This window comes from Brachycentrus maculatus, unplaced genomic scaffold (assembly GCF_059751285.1).
Source record: "Brachycentrus maculatus isolate JH-2025_06_01 unplaced genomic scaffold, ASM5975128v1 h1tg000880l, whole genome shotgun sequence".
Taxonomy (NCBI): Eukaryota; Metazoa; Arthropoda; class Insecta; order Trichoptera; family Brachycentridae; genus Brachycentrus; species Brachycentrus maculatus.
The window spans coordinates 127,091-145,375 of NW_028281605.1; the positions used below are offsets into that span (position 1 = coordinate 127,091).

At 30.9% G+C, this 18,285-nt stretch overlaps 2 protein-coding genes across 3 annotated transcripts in view; one reads left to right on the top strand and one right to left on the bottom strand.

Annotated features, from left to right (window-relative positions):
* LOC148299929 (sodium-coupled monocarboxylate transporter 1-like) overlaps positions 1-18,285 on the top strand; it is a 299,651-nt gene that overhangs the window by 84,953 nt on the left and 196,413 nt on the right. Inside the window, exon 3 of one of the 2 annotated variants that reach the window (XM_088275488.1) lies at positions 10,579-10,621. The exons of the other annotated variant lie outside the window; for it this stretch is intronic. The gene's annotated coding sequence lies outside the window, so the exon portion shown is untranslated. The remainder of the gene's footprint in view (positions 1-10,578; positions 10,622-18,285) is intronic. 2 annotated transcript variants of the gene reach the window in all.
* Positions 103-18,285, bottom strand: part of LOC148299930 (uncharacterized) — a 41,397-nt gene continuing 23,214 nt past the window's right edge. The window contains exons 2-3 of the mRNA XM_088275484.1: positions 3,325-3,419; positions 103-2,850 (exon numbers count right to left, since the gene is read on the bottom strand). Coding sequence (XP_088131610.1) covers positions 935-2,850; positions 3,325-3,367 — 1,959 coding nt within the window. The 5' untranslated portion in view covers positions 3,368-3,419 and the 3' untranslated portion in view covers positions 103-934. The remainder of the gene's footprint in view (positions 2,851-3,324; positions 3,420-18,285) is intronic.

Here is an 18,285-nt window from a genome sequence, read left to right on the forward strand (position 1 = left end):
TATTTGTCTTAATTTAATAAAAAGAAATAACATTAAATGTAAAATTTAAACAGAAGTGTAAAAATTTTTTTTCAAGATAAACTCAAAACTTCTCATTTTTATGTGGTTTATTTTTATTTTGTATTTAAATCTTCATATTATTCCAAAAATATAATACCAAATAAATTAACAATATTTATGAAGAAATTAAAACACGTTTTCTTGTACTTATACTTACAATCCATTAATTCACAAAAAGGAATGTTCATATAACTCGATATATATTTTAATTAATTTTTTCATCGACAACGTTAGACAAGCTTATTTTATAAACACATTTTTTTTAAATATTTTTAATAATATCTTTTAAAAATCATAAAATTTTTAGAACGCCAAATTATATTTTAAAATCGAATTTAAATTTTGAGATTTCGATTGCACTTGACTGCGTCGCTAGCATTTCAGGAGAGACGAGAAAATTCAATTTGCCAATGTCCCTCAGAGGGCTGTCATAACCGAAAGGGTGCTAAAAACATTTGGCCTCTGTATATGAGTTTACTGTTTAATAGGAGAAGACTGCAAACTTTTTTTCGTGATGACTTATATGATTTTGAATTACATTTTGGAAAAAAATATTGCATTGTTCTAAAAAAAAAATTATGTTGATAAAGTTATTTAAATCAAACAGCATGATTTATAAATAATAAAAAAAAAATTAAGAAAAAATTTTGAGTGTGTCCAAACACTAGTTCACAAAATCTGGATTATCTCCAATTACTGGAGTTATTTTCATATTATTTTATGACATCTCATCAAAGATGAAGACGAATATGGAAGTCTGGTCGTCAGACCCATTAATTCCCAGACTTCCATATTCTTCTTCATAATATGTCATAAAATAATATGAAAATAAACACAATATTTTGATTATTTAAAATTATCGTTTTCTCATTTTTTACAAAGATACATACTCATCTACTTCTAGAGTGATTGGGGGTTGCTTAACGATTTCGACTACCGTTTCATTCTGTGCATCGGGTAGGGATAGCGTCGAGCTTCCTGTCATTGTCACCCTTCTCCCTAACTTGTCATAAACTGGTGCATTTGCGGGGGGCAGAGGTTGCCTTTCAACGATAGCTCTCATGGGCCGCCTTGGTAGAGTGGCATATGAAATAGGTATCGTGCAGTATGTAGGATCAGAACACTGGGTGCTGACTCCCGCAACGCTTTTACCTTTGCAAGGTACTTCCAAGAGGTCTGGATACGTTTCAGGATCTATAAAAGTATCTTTACCCACTTTGACAGAAATAAATATATTTCCGTATCCGCCCGTTTGAATGAGCCTGGAATTGTAATCCATTTGTTGTTGGTAGACTCCAAAAGAGCTGGAGTATGATTGCGCTAGAGGCATAATTGAAGTTGTCTCTTGTTGATGCCTGTCCAGGGTCATCTGAACCGGTTCGCACAGCTGTTCCATCGTCATCGTTGACACGCTTTCGGGCATCTTCATATCCCCGTGACAGCTTCCGAACATTTCTAAGCTCTGAGTTCCCGATTGTCTCTCAGTGCTGATAGAAACGTCTAAAAGCTTCTTATCCTGTTCGTTGAAACTTTCGCTGTTTTTTATTCTTCCTTTTCTCCTGTGCCTTCTTCTTCTCTTCTGATATCCGCACAATAAACATAAAAACGTAACAAGGACAACGGATATAGCCACAGTAAAAACACTACCACCTACTATACCAACTACAGGTATGGGGGAATCAGCTTTTCCTAACGTAACTGGTATAACCTCTTGCTGCACAAACAAGGTTATATTTTTATTAACTCTACCCAAAAAGTTCTTTGCTACACACGAATATTCACCAGAGTCATATTTTGTAAGGTTAAATATACTTATATTTACCCACTTATCGACAAGTCCTTCTTCAACTTCTAATATTAGAATTTGGTCGACATGAGTGGCGTTTTGAGTCCCGACCGGATATCCCTTGAACATCCATGTCGCTTCCGGTTCGGGATCTCCTTTGACGTGGCAACCAAGGGTGACGTTTTCTCCAGTCTGTAATCTCAACAGCGTATCCGTAATTTTTATTTCTGGTGGACACGCAAAGTCGAGTGAAGAAACCTCTTCCCACAATTTGTCCCGAACTCTCAAAGGTTCCGTGCAAATAAGCGAGATAGAATGTACTTTACTTGAAAGATACCAGTTTCTGAATGGCCGTAAAGCACAATCGCATTTCCATGGATTCTCGTCTAAGTTTAAGGATTTTAAATTTAATAATGGTATGAAAACCACATCAGACAAGTTTTCCAATTCATTGTGGCGAAGGTTAAGTTTTTCAAGTTGGTCTAAATGAATAAAAGCGTCTCTGCCGATTGCCCTGATTTGACAATCATCTAATTCCAAAGATCGCAAATGAGGCAAAACCGGGAATTGTTCATTGAAAAGCTGTCTCAAAGGGTTCCCGCTGAGAACCAAAACTTTTAATCTGTCATTTCCTGCAAAGGTGTCCCTCGGAATAACAGAGATTTGATTGTGGGAGAGATCGATTTCAACAAGAATTTTAAGGTCTCTAAAGGCATCTCTGTGGATCTCTTTAAGTTTGGAGTTCTTCAGAAATATTCTTTGCAAGTTTATGAGTCCAGCTGTTGAAAATTCGTCCTTTTTAAGGTATGTGATGAAGTTGTTTTGTAGATCGAGGACTTGAAGATCCGAGTTGAGGATTGGAACAGATGTGATGTTGGATGATGAGCAGAGTGCGCTCTTCTTTCCATTGGTCCATTTGCAGAGACATGGATGAGGGCAGTCGGTCCAATCAGGAGTCGCCTCCGCGAGGGTCGGCATCATCAGAAGAACCATGTTGAGGAATGCTGGAAATAGTAAAAATAAATTCTTCAATGAAGAATCTAAAACTTGTTTTTATTATTTGTAATCAAGGAAGTCACTTGATTTACACAGTATTGAAAAGTGTTTACAGTTTATCAAGTTTAAAGAAAAATGATTTGAGACTTTATAACGTACGCTATATAATTTCAATTTTATTTTAAAATACACAGCCCTTTTAAGTTTAAAAACCCTTTTGGATATTGAATTAAAAAATAAACAAATATGACAGTTTCTAAGGAAACCATGTAGAATTCTTCTTGAAAAAGTAATTTATTGACGTATTTGTAAAAAATAAAAATAAAACTCATACATATTTTCTTTATTTTATGTAAATTGAATACTATTTCACTAACCAAGACACTGTTTTGAAAAGATATGTTATGTACGAGTATATCAACCCTTCAACAGTAAATATAATATAAGCCATAGAAGCATGGGAAAAAATATTTTCTCTTTACCTAAGGTTGTTAACCCTCCCAAGAGTCGATAGGTCGGCAGCATGGCAACGATTCATGGCTTCTTGTTAGTCAACTTATCCACTGTCTTCTGGGATCTGTAAAAAATATTGTCTTGAAATAGATTCCTTTCACATTTTTATTTATCGATGGGGTTGAAGAATAACAAAAAAGAATTCATCTGTAAGGGGTGAAAAGTAAAGGGTTACAAGTAACAAAAATATTAACTTGAATATGGTTACAATATTTTGAGTTTGTTAAAATTTTTGTTTACAAATCTGGGTTTGTTTACTGAGGAGTGATTTATCATATCTCAAAAATCTCAAAAAACATTAAATATGTAAAATAATTCGGAAAGAATCATACATGACATGATCGAGTATTTCAAATACTTGAAAGTGGTCAGGTTAGCAGTGGGAATAATGGGCGAATGTGCTAAGCTTCACCGCAGGGATAGGCAGAAAGAATGGAATGCCACACCCTTCTTGCCTGACATACACTCCTCGCTTTTTTTACATCCAAACATCTCGTCATACACGTTTTCAGATAACACAGTATTTTGACACCACCAGATTTTAGGTTCTGATTGATCTAATCATACCAAGTCTTTTTCGGCCGTCCTCGTTCTGTTCTCCCGCTCACATTCACCACATATAATTTCTTAGTTATTCACTCCCTATCCATTTGCTCCACATGTCCGTAACACCGAAAAGAACTCTTCTCAATCTTTTCAATTCTTCCTGGATCATATTTTTTATTGTTTCGGCATTAACTTTGTGGAATGACATGTTGATTATTTAAAATAAATAAACACTTGTACAATCCATTCTCATTTTATTAAATTATAAACGAGTTTTATTTTTATTATAAACGACTAGTTTTGAAAACTACAGATGTTTTCATCTAGAGGTGGATAGTAAAGCTGATTACTATTCGTATGTAGATAAAAATATCTGTAGTTTTCGAAACAAGTCGTGTGTAATAAAATAAAACTAATTAAGTGGTTTTATACAAGTGTTTAAATTTATAAAAATAATCATTGGTTCAACTGTACATTTCTTGCAATGAAAAGTATAACGCGGACAGTCAAATTCTTCGTAATAAATGTTTTTTTGTAAATTCCATTGAATTTAATGTAAAACCACTTGAGATTTGCTCAACAAAAATTGGTGTGGAAACAAAGTTCAATTGCTTGATTAAACCAAATTTTATTCCTTTCGAAACAAGCCGGTAGTTGAAAAATAATCCGACCGCTTTTAAAACAATCGAAAATTTTCATTTGAATAGCCTCTCCAGATTTTAGAATCAAAACTACCAGGAGACAATAAAACTGAACCGCTCTTTGAGACCTACATTCGCGTCGTTCTTAAAACAATATTTGCCAAAAACCATTTTACATTTTCCATTATTTAAATGTGGACATTACTCCGAAATTTCTTTGTCAGAGAACTTTTGACACCTACAATAGCTACTCTATTTAAACTTTATTCTGAACACAGGAGCGAAAGCTGGAAGTGAAAAAATTAAAGATGGGTATTTACTTTATGTAAGTAAGTGTTGTGTAAGACTTAGGCTCCGTAAAGAAAATTTATGGGAAGAGCCTCGACTACAAAAGTTGGTCGAGATCCGGTTACAGAGGCCTCTTAAATTCTTTGTTATATTTCAATGCGATGACGAAATAAATGAAACTTTCTTTATGTATTCATTTATTTTAATCACCCCTTAAAATTCCTTTCCTTTCGCTAACATTTTTTGATCTCTTTGTGTTGTTGCTGCCACGATACCCCCCGAGACCATAATTGAAAAAATAATTTTTAAAAACACTTTTATGGCAAACCTGGCTTCGTTTCAATGGGCTTTAATTTTTTTATTATTCGTAAAATTCAATTGAATCGTAAAAGTGAAATGAAAAATTAATTAAGCTTTTTTTTATAAATTTAAGGTGTCATCAAGATATGACATAATATTTCCCAACAAATGAAAAAACTTTTGGAAGACTGACTCAATGCCTTTAACTTTTAGCTTTGAGGCAAACTGGGTTAATTTAAACTCATTGTTTTTCCATGTTTGATAAGTCTTAATATTCTGAATACGAGTATATAATATTGAAAATAATATACATGTATGTATACATATATATATATGTATATATATATATATATATATATATATATATATATATATATATATATATATATATATATATATATATATATATATATATATATATATATATATATATATATATATATATATATATATATATATATATATATATATATATATATATATATATATATATATATATATATATATATATATATATATATATATATATATATATATATATATATATATATATATATATATATATATATATATATATATATATATATATATATATATATATATATATATATATATATATATATATATATATATATATATATATATATATATATATATATATATATATATATATATATATATATATATATATATATATATATATATATATATATTTATATATATATATATATATATATATAAAACTAACTAACTAACTAACCATCACGCCGCTTCCCCGCAGGGGTAGGCAGAGAGAATAGAGCGCCACACCACTCTGTCCTTGCAAACATTCTTCGCCTCTTCCACGTTCATGCATCTCCTCATACATACCCGCCGATTGTTACGACTCCTAACCTGACCACTTTCAAGTATTTGGCATACCTGATCGTGCCATGTTTTTCTCGGTCTTCCTCTGCTTCTTTTCCCGCTAACATTCGCCTCATAAATTTGTTTCACCGTTCTTTCCTCACTCATTCGTTCTACATGTCCAAACCATCTCAACACACCTTTCTTAATTTTATCGATAATGCTTATCTCAGCTTTGCATTCTTTCCTTATTTCACTATTCGCACATCTATCATACATCGTTTTGTTACACATTCTTCTGAGAGATCGCATTTCGACTGCATTCAGTCTACTTTCATCCTTCTTTTGCCAACTCCATGTTTCACTTCCATACATTAGAGTTGGAACCAGGACTCCGTTGTGCACTGCCAGTTTAGCTTCCGCTGATAGGTTTTTATTTGCTATAACTGATTTCAGTGCACCGTTCACTTTGTTCCCAGCATTCACTCTCCTTTCTATATCTTTATCAATCTTTCCATCCCTAGAAAACATACTACCCAAATACACGAAATCATCTACCTGTTCCAGAATCTCTCCGTTTACCAATATTTCACATTCAGATCTGCATTCTTCTCTTTCAAAAACCATAATCTTAGATTTGCTAACATTCATCAATAAGTCACTTTCCTTGCACACATTATACACTTTTGTCACCAACGCCTGCAGGTCTTCTCTGCTATCGGCAAGAAGAACAGCATCGTCAGCATACAAAAGGCAACAGACAGTCAAATTATTCATTCTGGCTCCAACATTTAAATCTTTCAGTTCTTTCATGCAATTATCCATGTATAGGTTAAACAGCCACGGTGACATTACACATCCCTGCTTAACACCTTTAGAGATGCTAAGCCAGGATGAAAATGAACCACTTACCCTTATGCATGCAGTGCTATCCTCGTACAAGGATGCTATGCCTTGGATAAGTTTACTGCTTACCCCATACTCAGATAACACCTTCCATAGCTTCGTTCTATCAACTCGGTCATACGCTTTCTGCAAATCCACAAAAGCACAGAAAAGCTTTTGGTTTTTGGACAAAAACTTTTCAGTAATGTTGCGCAAGGCAAAATATATAAAATATATATATATATATATATATATATATAAAATATATATATATATATATATATATATATATATATATATATATATATATATATATATATATATATATATATATATATATATATATATATATATATATATATATATATATATATATATATATATATAAATGAATGTTTATATGATTCTATATAGTTCTAAAGTAAATTCGTTTTCTTCACTCCTTCGATTCACTTGCCCGAACCATTTTTTTTAATTTTAATTTTCAAACACACCTTTCTTAATTTTATTGACATTGCTCATCTCAGCCTTGCACTCTAACAAAGTTCTTTTAGATGGTACGGATATGTGGAACGAATAGGTTATGAGAAAATGACTAAGAAAGTTTATTCGGCAAATAAGAACGTGAGAGCAGAACGTAGACGGCCAAAAAAGATTTGGCTCGACCAGATCAGAGCTTTATATCTGATGGTGTCAAATGTTTACGTCATCAGAAGGGATTTATGACTTTAAGTATAGATGTGAAGTATACTGGGAGTGTATGTATGTACCCTCACTGCCTTCACCTGTCGTGAAACGGCAAGACGGTAGTTTTAAGTTTTTTTTTATAATTACAATATCCGGAGCATTGGTTCCCGATAGTTACCTAAGACAGCGTCGGCATATATTGTTTCACATTCCTATATACAGGACCAACCTGCCGATGATTATACCTGTAGGAAGAGCTACCGCTATGCTGAACAATATCACGATGGATAATCTGTACCATGTGTCTGAAGGGGTATTCCGAAGCGAGATTCTTCCACATCTTTAACAATAGTATTCTCTCTTATTTTCGTTTTTTTTTCATGTTTGAGGTTTAGATTTTAGTTTGTAATAAGTATGTTAATTAAAAATAAATAAATTGAATTGAATCGTACAGAATTACTGAAAATATTATAATATCCGCAACATTTTAAATATGTCCAAGTATTTTGAGCCTACAATTGATGATTTTTACCCCAAGGGTATGTTATTAAGATATTATTTAGAATGTGATTTAATATAGAAAGTACATGAAAAAAACAAACTTGTTTAATGGCATTTTAACAGAATATTCGTAAACTTATCATTAAATTATTTTTGTTCGTCTCAGTAATAAATCCAAGAAGAAATTTCATAATTTATTCCGTTTCAGTTTTCAGTACTTTTGAAAGGAAAAGGAAAATTTGCAGGATACCGAATTTTCTAATGATTAAAAATATCTTACAAACTTTCATTTATATTTTAAAGTATTTTTCGCTATAATTTTTTTTTATCAGACACTGGATTATTTACCCTCTGGATGTCTTATGTGTCTATGAAAACAAAAACAAATACCCCAAATATTATTAATAGGTCTCAAATGAGAAAATCCCATTGAATGCATATTATTGTATTTTTGTTCGTCGAAAAATAAATAAACAATTTTATCAAAAGTTTTTTTTTAAATCATAAATTTAAATTATTATTTTAACATTTCCGTTACGGTGCTAAAACTTCCGCGTGCAACGAAGATTTTATTTTGTCCATTTTTTTATTTATTTTTTTTTATTTTTTTTTATTATTTTTTTTTTTACAAAAATACATTTTTGAAATACAAAATAGGTAAATATACAGAACATCTTATATATAACGTTTCTACCTCTCTAATAAAGTATATACTTGTGTTTAGAGAGGGAGTTCGTTTCACATTTATTTTTATTTTTTTTATAAACTAAGTAAATTAAACAAAGTAAATTAAAATTAAAAATAAAAATTAACAAGGTAAATTAAAAATTAAAAATAAACATTCTTTGGTATGGAGTCTAGGAAGGGGTGAGTCTTAAATATTTTTTAATTTTAGTTTTAAAAGTTTGATAATTTTTTATAGATTTTAAGTTTTCCGGAAGTTTATTAAAGTTTTTTTTACCTATGTACGTATAATGGTTTAACGCTACTGTTGTTTTACATCTGTGCAAAATTAAATTATTAGAATATCTAGAGTTACTTGAATTTTGCACTTCAATCGTTTTTTCTTTAAAAGTTTGTAAGATAGCGGCTTTATTAAAAATTTCTTCAATAGTTGGTATATTAAGTTCTTCGAATACTAGTTTTGATGGGTAAGTTCTGGGCTTTTTAAGAATTATTTTTGCAATCTTTTTTTGAATAATAGAGAGTGATTTTAAGTTCGTCTTATAAACTCCTCCCCAGCCTATAATTCCATACTGCAGAATTGATTGTATTAAAGCATAATAGACTGTTTTTATAAGTTTTAGAGATAAAATATTTCTTAGTCTAATGAATACATAAATAAGTTTCCTAATTCTTTTGACCATAGTGGCTATTTGTACTTTCCACTTCAAATTACTATCAATTATAATGCCTAGGTACTTAATATTATTCGCTTTTTTAATTGTCGAGCATAATTGGGGGCAAGAATGATTAATATTGTCATTTTGATTATGGATCAATATGGTTGGTTTTTTTTATTATTTTTGTAAATTTCATTTTGTTTATACGCTTATTCTGCACCACCCTATATAAGAGTAAGCGGACATTATATTTATAGTAGCAATACAAACGAACTTTCCCAGAGACAAAATTGTTTTGCAACTTAAAGAAAAATATTTTTTGTTAGAATAAGCGCCGACAGCTTGAAATATGAGGCTTTTAGTTATTAACATAGACATAGGCCACTGGATTACCAGACCATAGATACTTAATTCTCCCATTTGCCTTATCTATAGCCGGCTGTATTGCAAAGTCGACTACGCCCGTAAAATAAAATTAAAACGAGCTTTTTTGTTGTTTTCTTTTATACAATTATATACAGCATACTTTTATCTTTTTGTCTTGAATTACTTTTTCTTCTGATCATTACTCGCACCCAGTGGTGCAAAGGGCACTTTTATTGAATTAGCGTTATCTAGTGATGGCAATGTTATCAAACTTAGTTGAGTAGTGGCTAAAACGTTTGGATTCCATGCTGGAGGTCTCTAGTTCGTTTTCCTTCTTCTTCTTCTTCTTTACCCTTTTGTTCTTCACTACTGAATATAGACGTCATCCATATCATTACATTTTTCTTCGGTCGGATGCCGCTTGTAGCCAATTTTCTACCCCCACAGCGGCTATGTCGTCGGACCGACTTTTTTGAGGTCTTCCGACGCCTTTTTTATTCTCCCAAGGTAACCATTTCAAAATTTTAGGGGCTCACTTTGGAGTCATGTCTTGCAATATTGTTTGATTACCAGGGGAATCAAAATAAATAAAGCTGTAATAAAGGTGTAATAACCAACTATTTAATTTTTCCACGTCGTTTTATTGCAATGTTTAAGGATAATTCAAAGGAATACGTCTTGAAACGCGAAGCCGTCTCGGAAAACTTAGAAAGTAATTCTTTTATAAAAGTTTTGTATTGACATTTCTTGGTGGAACTGGAAAATATATATTAAAACAACAACTTTACAGTTCTTTTCCATTATTATTTTATTTTTCCAGTGTCCGGGTTTCGTGGTTACTGGCATCATCAGACTGGTGGGAGGTAAGACATTTTTTTTTCGTTGTTTTATGCACAACAAGGCAGGAGTTGAAAACTGTATTTTTTATAATTTTTCTGACAAAATGAGTTGAATAATAAAAATAAATTCTGATAATTCATGTAGCGCAATTTCTGTAAAATATTACTGCAAGGGCACTTTTGTAAAATAAATTACTAAAAGTGATTTTAATTTTTGACACATTCTCTCACTCCTTTCAACAACGTCATATATCAAAAATCGTAAATCTTCAGTTGTGCATGTTTTCGGAATGCCCAGAAAATGTACTATATCCCAGCAAAATCAACTTAGTTTTAACTTAATATTTACCCACTCCACCGCAGAAAGTGTTGTTTTTTAATTTGAAGAAAAGGTAATGTTTAATTTTTTTTTTTAATGTACTAAATATTTTTCAAATGGAGAAAAAACATCCAGTTTCTACCTAAAAGATCTGTTGCACAGTAAAAAGTTTAATAAGTGGCTTGATATTTATTTTAATACGTTGTATTATATTTTTAAACCTTAAAAACGATCTCCTGAAAAATCAAGTTTTTTTTTGATATTTGACGTTGTTGAAAGGAATGAGCGACATGTATAATTTCGACTGATGATTCTACCATCAGTTGAGAATTTGTGTGAAATATGTAGGACGAATGTCTTGAAGAGCTTAGACATTCGTCTTCTTTCGAATAAAAAATACTAAAGATGCTTCATCTTCATCTCAAGTTAAAACACATTCAATATTTTTGATTTATCATATATAGGGTAAAAAATACAGTTTATTTTATAATAGATAAGTGAAAACTAAAAAAATTAAATCTGGTATAGCTGAATTGTCATGACAGCTTCTAGCATAAAGGATAGGAAAATAACAATATTTCGATGTACATGTACTAAATACAATATGCGTATCTTTGTTAACTGCCTATAAATTGTGTTTTTTCTTGACATAAATGTAAACACCAGTTCATTAGTGATAACAATTAGCTGTTTATGGATATATTTTTTTCATCGAATCTAAGCCAAAAATAATAAATTTAGACCATTACCATTGTCGCGTGATACTCTTTATTCTAAGTTCAGCTCCTTTATACGAGTATCAATATATGTACATATAAAAATAAATGTGTGTGTTTATACATATTTTAGATAGTTTTGTATGCATAAATTTTTCCGTCTCTTCGTCAGGACATTTCGTCACTACACCAGCATGTACACGTCACTGCCATAGCACTATTTGTACACTTGTTATGGTAAATTTATTCATTTTTTATCATGTATAGTTACAAATTACGATTAAAAATAATGCTTCCACATCGGGAATTCCTGTGCCGAAGGCACATTTGGCAATCCCCTTTTTTGCAAAATGATATGAAAAAGAGATTTTAATGACATACAATTAAATACGACATAGCCGTAAGATGCGATCTATTGTATTTCAAGTCTATTCACCCCCTCATCGATTTATGAATACATCTTTCATACTTTGTTTTGTTATTCAATCACTTATGGGTGATGAAAACAGGTTGTACAACTTTATTGCATAATAATCAAAGTAAATTTGACCAAAACATATGTGTGGTTTTATTTGACGTGTATTTATTTATTTGAGGTGCCTTCATGTGTTATGTGAGTGAAATTCTTAAAGCATATGGAAGATTGCATTTTTCATCACATAAAGATATGTACGTCTTGAAACCTAGATTTAAATCTCGGTGAGTGTTTATACATATAAATGAACATTTTAAAAACTGACTGACCACAAAAACAATGCTTCAAATATGAAAAATATTTTTTTAAATACATAAATTTATTTATGTGCCAATATCATATTTTTAATGTTTCATTATTTTATATTAATCACAATCATTTCGCTGTGATCAATAATATAAATTTATTGCATTGAAAAGTATTTTTATAGAGAAAGGAATTATTCAGGTAATATTATATGGCAAAAAAAATATTCACTAAGACAGCTTAGATTTTATTATTTTTTTTTTATTTGGCAGTCACTTTGTGCTAATATCTATCTGTATTTAATTTTATTTTTCTTGGAAAATACCACTTTTTTAATATTGGTATTTTCCAAGTTAAACTTTAATCAATGAAAAAACTAAGGTTTCACATCTTTAAGTTTTTAATTTTTAAAATATTCCATTGTCATTTTCGTTTTTTTTCCTGCGGAACAAATATTCAAAACCACTGCTCTCTGTTAATCTTTTGTTTCGAAACGGGGGAAGAAAAATCAAAAGTTTTATTGCAAATATTGATGTTTAATTTGTTATTTTATTCGAAGTTATTGCTTTCGAACAATTCGTACAAATCCCGATGATTAAATTTAGACAAATGAATAAAGGGTGTTTTTTTCAGGTTTGGTTTTTAAACAGACAACTTCGTTTCTACAGACTGTCAATTTGACAGTTGACAGTAGATTTGTAGTCAGAACGTTTTGCCGTTTCACCTTAAATAGACTGAATGACCATTTTGTGTGTCGTAGGTTCAACGACTGGGCCGAAAAAAATATTCAGGTTGATCCTTTTCAACGCAAAAATTTGTTCGCCGATGGGACACATGATTTCTGACTTCTTCGTTTTTCAGTTGCATTGTATTGATGTGTGAGAGCTGTGGTTTCAACAAGATGACGCAACGTGCTACACGGCGGGTGCCACCATTAATTAATTGCGGGATATTTCAATTTGTATACCTATAAAAAAACAATAAGAATTTAATTCAACATTTTTAACGTTTTTTCAATATTTTCAACATTTTCAATGCTTCGGGTTGTGGTTCCGTGGTTAGTGTCGCGGACCCTTGAGTCAGAGTTTTTTGGTTTGAGTCCACTCTACCTCAGTTTTATACCTATTTCTTATAGTGAACCGCTTAGGCTTACAGAAATAGTATGAAACTGAAGTGTTTTTGTAAATAATAACTCACAAATATTTATCATTAATAAAAAAAAATCTATTTTACAATACTTTCAAGAAAGCTCGTTCAGTGTTCATCGAGAAAGTGAAAATATTTCATAATAAATCAGTCATGATATGGAACGTTGCCACTTTTTTCTTTAGACCAGGCTTAAGTGATTTATCAACTTGCCCGGGAGATGGAATCTTTGCCAAGATGAGAAAGATAAACAGGAAGAGAGCCTGGCTGGATATATTATGATGAAGGAATACCCAGCCTTATCTTGTTCCTATTATGGAACAACATGTTATATTCCGTATAATAAAGGTTTTATCGTGTCAGAACACCGAAAACCCTTATATCATTAATGGTATGGTGCGAACACTTGCGTAACGGAGTTATACAAGGAGGAAATTAATATAGTACATGTATGTTTACACGGCGTCGCGAAAATCAGTCGTGGAAAATAATGTAATTATAATATTTGTATATATATATTTTATATAAAACTGTTTGTATCCAGCCTCACGTTGCTGTGCCTTAGTCTGATTAAATGGGAAATTAAAAAATAGAAAGCACATAATTACTATGTGTATAATTTCATAATGCTTGTGAAGTGATGAATATTTTCAAAATCTATGCGAGAAATGCAATCGAAAACATTGAAAATGATAAATTAAAAGATTTATATTATCCACTGACACTTCGTGATGGAATTGCATTTTAATATATTATTAGATTAAAACCAATATTTTTAGCTTTTTAGCTTTTCCACTTTATTATAAAATAAAGTGGAAGAGCTAAAAATATTGGTTTTAATCTAATAATGATAAATTAATCTTGGTAAATACCACTTTTTCTTAAAATCTATTGTGACGCGTGTTTTAGACGTGAAATTAAGATTTTGCTTCACATACGGATTTTTGCAGATTGCATTGAAATACGTGTGACAATAAATTTTAAGGAATGGAAGCATTTAAGTGATTTTATGCAGCTTATAATTTGACGAGTTCTTTTTTCCAACATTTTCCAACAAGGATTTGGATACACCTAAAACGTTGTGAATATCATGTACATCTTTTTCGTGATAATTGCTTATCGTTCCGAAAAAACTCTTTGAGTATTTTTTATGATTGACTTTATTAAGAATTGAAACGTGATTCAGCTTTTTTCAGAGACCTAAAATAGAGAATGAAATATAAATTTACACCATAATACCAGAGATCGCACATTTATGACACGCGTCCTAAAACTGACTCGTGCACCAAAATTCAAAGTAACGTTAAAAACCAAGTTTGTTATTTATTATTTTTTAAACATTAAATTATTTTTTGATATTTATAAAATTAATTAATCCTTGATCACGAGACTTATTTAATAAACATTAAAACGGGACTATCGTAAAATATACGATTATAAGAAAAACTCACATTTCATCAAAATCGTTTACTCAAAACTTAAAAAAAAAAAAATTAACTTAAAAAATATAAAATACGAACAAAAAATAAATTTTATGCTAGTTGTTAATACATTCTTTACATGTGTCGCATCAATGCTCCCCACAGATTGGATGTCTGTCGTAAACTTTACGTTATTTTTGGTAAATACCGAGATTTTTCTATTCATTTTCATCTTTGTTGAGAAATCAAACAATAAAAATTTCATTAAAAAAAATTGGCTTTATTAAATACTTGCTGAAATTTAAGGGTGCCTAAAATACAAGTACATACACCCTCATTATTATCAATTGTTTATTTTGTTTAATACCACATTTATACAAATTTATTCGTGACTACCGGTTTCGAAAAATTATTCCATCTTCAGGTCATTAAAATAATGTTATTACGATTCGACATTTGAATAAAAATAAATTTTAAACGAGAGAAAGAAGACAAATGAATCACAATGAGAATATTTTCAAAAGTGGACTCGAAGTTAAATTTATTACCATACCACAAAGTTATTAATGCTTTTAATATTTTATATATGCTTTTAATATATTATATAAAATATACAAATTAGTTTGTGAGTTAGTTTCTGTTGTTTTTTTAAATGAAATTTAAATATTATGTGGTAAGTATAAAAAAATGTTGATAATCTCTGGGATCCGACAACAAAACCAAGCCAAAAGAAACATTTTTGACATTGTTTGAATATTTTTTATGGTTGGCACAAACAAGGGCGAAATAAATAACAATTCCGGGGCGCTTTAGAGTGAAACAAAGTAAATTACAAAAATTTTCCAGAAACATTCTCTGGCATTTTCTCAATACTCCAGAAACATTTCTTTGCCTGATTCGTGCCCTTCTGCAAATTTTTGACGACATGTTTTCACTTCTTCTTGCATGAAATTTATAATTTACAGAGTAAACAAAGAGTTATTACAATATTTTGAATCGTTTTCGGGTAAAAAAAATGTAATATAGAATGAAAATTTAACGGTGTGTAATGGTAAAACGAGGTATGATAGACGTTCAATTAGTGATATAAGGAATGAATGCAAGGCTGAGAAAAATATTATCTATAAAATTTTCGGAATTTTGGGTTTGGTCGTGTGAATGGAATAAATGACGAATTTATAAAAAATAATAACAAATTATCAGGCCTTGAATATAATAAGGGAAAAAAGATGTTTTTCATCTATTGTGTGGCCATTAACAGTGATAAAACACAATAATTAGAAAATAATAATTAAACAAACACAAAACAGCAGTAATTTATCCTGCTCCGAGAGAATAAATTAGTAGGAAGGACATTCAGTAAGGATTATCTAAAGGACCTATCGCCTATCCTTTCTATGTTATCTAGTAAGTTACACCCTTGAACTAGCAAACTGTTTCAGCACACATAACAGAAAACGGCACACTTATAATCGTAGTTTTTACGTATAGCCTAGTACACGCTGCGGTATAGCTTTTTGTTGGAGCGACAAATTACCTTCAAACACTTAGTATTCAGGCACTCACTCTCGCCAAAATGTACACTCAGAATATATGTACATAATGGGAAAACTACCCTAAAAGAACAAAGGCTTTATTTGTACAATTCAATATTCAATATTTTGTTTTTCAGAATACAAATAAGCATGAGGAATATTTGGTTGAATTGTGGGTTTCTAGAAAAGCTTTAATAGAAAACCTTAATTAAATCTCTAGTCTGGAGAACACTCGTATTGCCATATGGAAGTGAATCGTGAACTATTAAGCAGGAAAAATGGGGGCGGCTGGAGACGTTTGGAGGCTTATTCGCAGAGGTAGGCGGAGAGAATAGAACGCCATACCAAACTGTCTTTGCAAACAATCTTTGCGTCGTCCATATTCATGCATCTTTTCATACATATACGCAGTTTCGTGCACAGAGAATTAATAAGGGTAAATAGTAGAGATAGGTTGTAATGTAAACTAGGTATTACGCACTAGGGTAGGTAAAAGAAGTAGGTGGTAAGGTAAGCAAGGTACTACTCAGTAAGGTAGAGTATGACTGGTTGCGTTTTTATATGTCACGCGGATAAATTAGGATAGGCACTGCTTTTCTGCCTATATGGAATGCACGCCCCTGCATATACGCCAATAACTCCAACCTGACCTGACCACTTTCAAGTATTTGAAATACTTGATCATGTCAAGTTTACCTTTCTTACTCTGCTTCTATTACTAACTACATACATTTTGAATTGTTGGGTAATATATCCAAAATAAAACAAGGTTTGTTGTATTGAATTCTACATTTATTTATGTATATGTTAATACGTGACGCGTTTCATCTTCTTAGGACATTATCAAACACTGACTTAAAATATTTACAAAATGTCCTTATATACTAACAATAATTACTATTATTAAGTCTACGAGTACTCCTAGATGTCCTAAGAAGACGAAACGCGTCACGTTTTAGCATATACATGAATAAATGTAGAATTGAATCCAACAAACCTTGTTTTATTTTGGATATATTACCCAACAATTCAATTTGGAATTCTAGGAACTGTCTGCAGTTACAATAAAAACATACATTTTCCCAATGAACTGGTGTCACTATCTTTTCTTCATTCATTATTTTTTTACTTTTGTATGGTTATTTAAATAAAAGAGATGTCTCACACAGACGAAAAACTTAAGAAAATAATTACGTTTTGAAGCTGGAAAAAGATAACGAGAACTAGAAACAAAAAACAAGAAGATTAAGTTGGGCAGTCTTTAGAAAACATTGCCACATACCCAGAAAAAAGGTACCTCGACACATCTGTACACATCTATTATTAATGAAAGCTCCTCTCTTCACACTCAAACTCAGAACTGTTTTCAGGATTTAGAGATCTTTTCAGTTTCACTCATTTATAAACTATTATTTAACGAAACGAGTTCTTACTGAGTATAGGAATAAATTATTCTTTCTGATTTAAATGGAATTACTATTTTAAGCATACACAATCATTAAATACTTTTTGTATTATTTTTTGACATCTCATCAAAGATGAAGAAGAATATGGAAGTCTGGGCATTTACGGTGCTGACGACCGTCATAGGCTGGTTTAAGTGATCACTTTACACACGTGTAACAGTCACCAATTCTACCCATTATTGACAACCACACTACTCAAATTCTTGGAAGTTCTATATATATGAACCAATTTAGAAACCTTGTTCTTGAATCACTAGAACTTCACTAGAGACATCTATTGGTGAGATGCAAAGAAACTTTTTACTTAGCAGAAACTCTTATATTAGTATGTGAGATCCGAATCCTGGATTATAAACATACACAT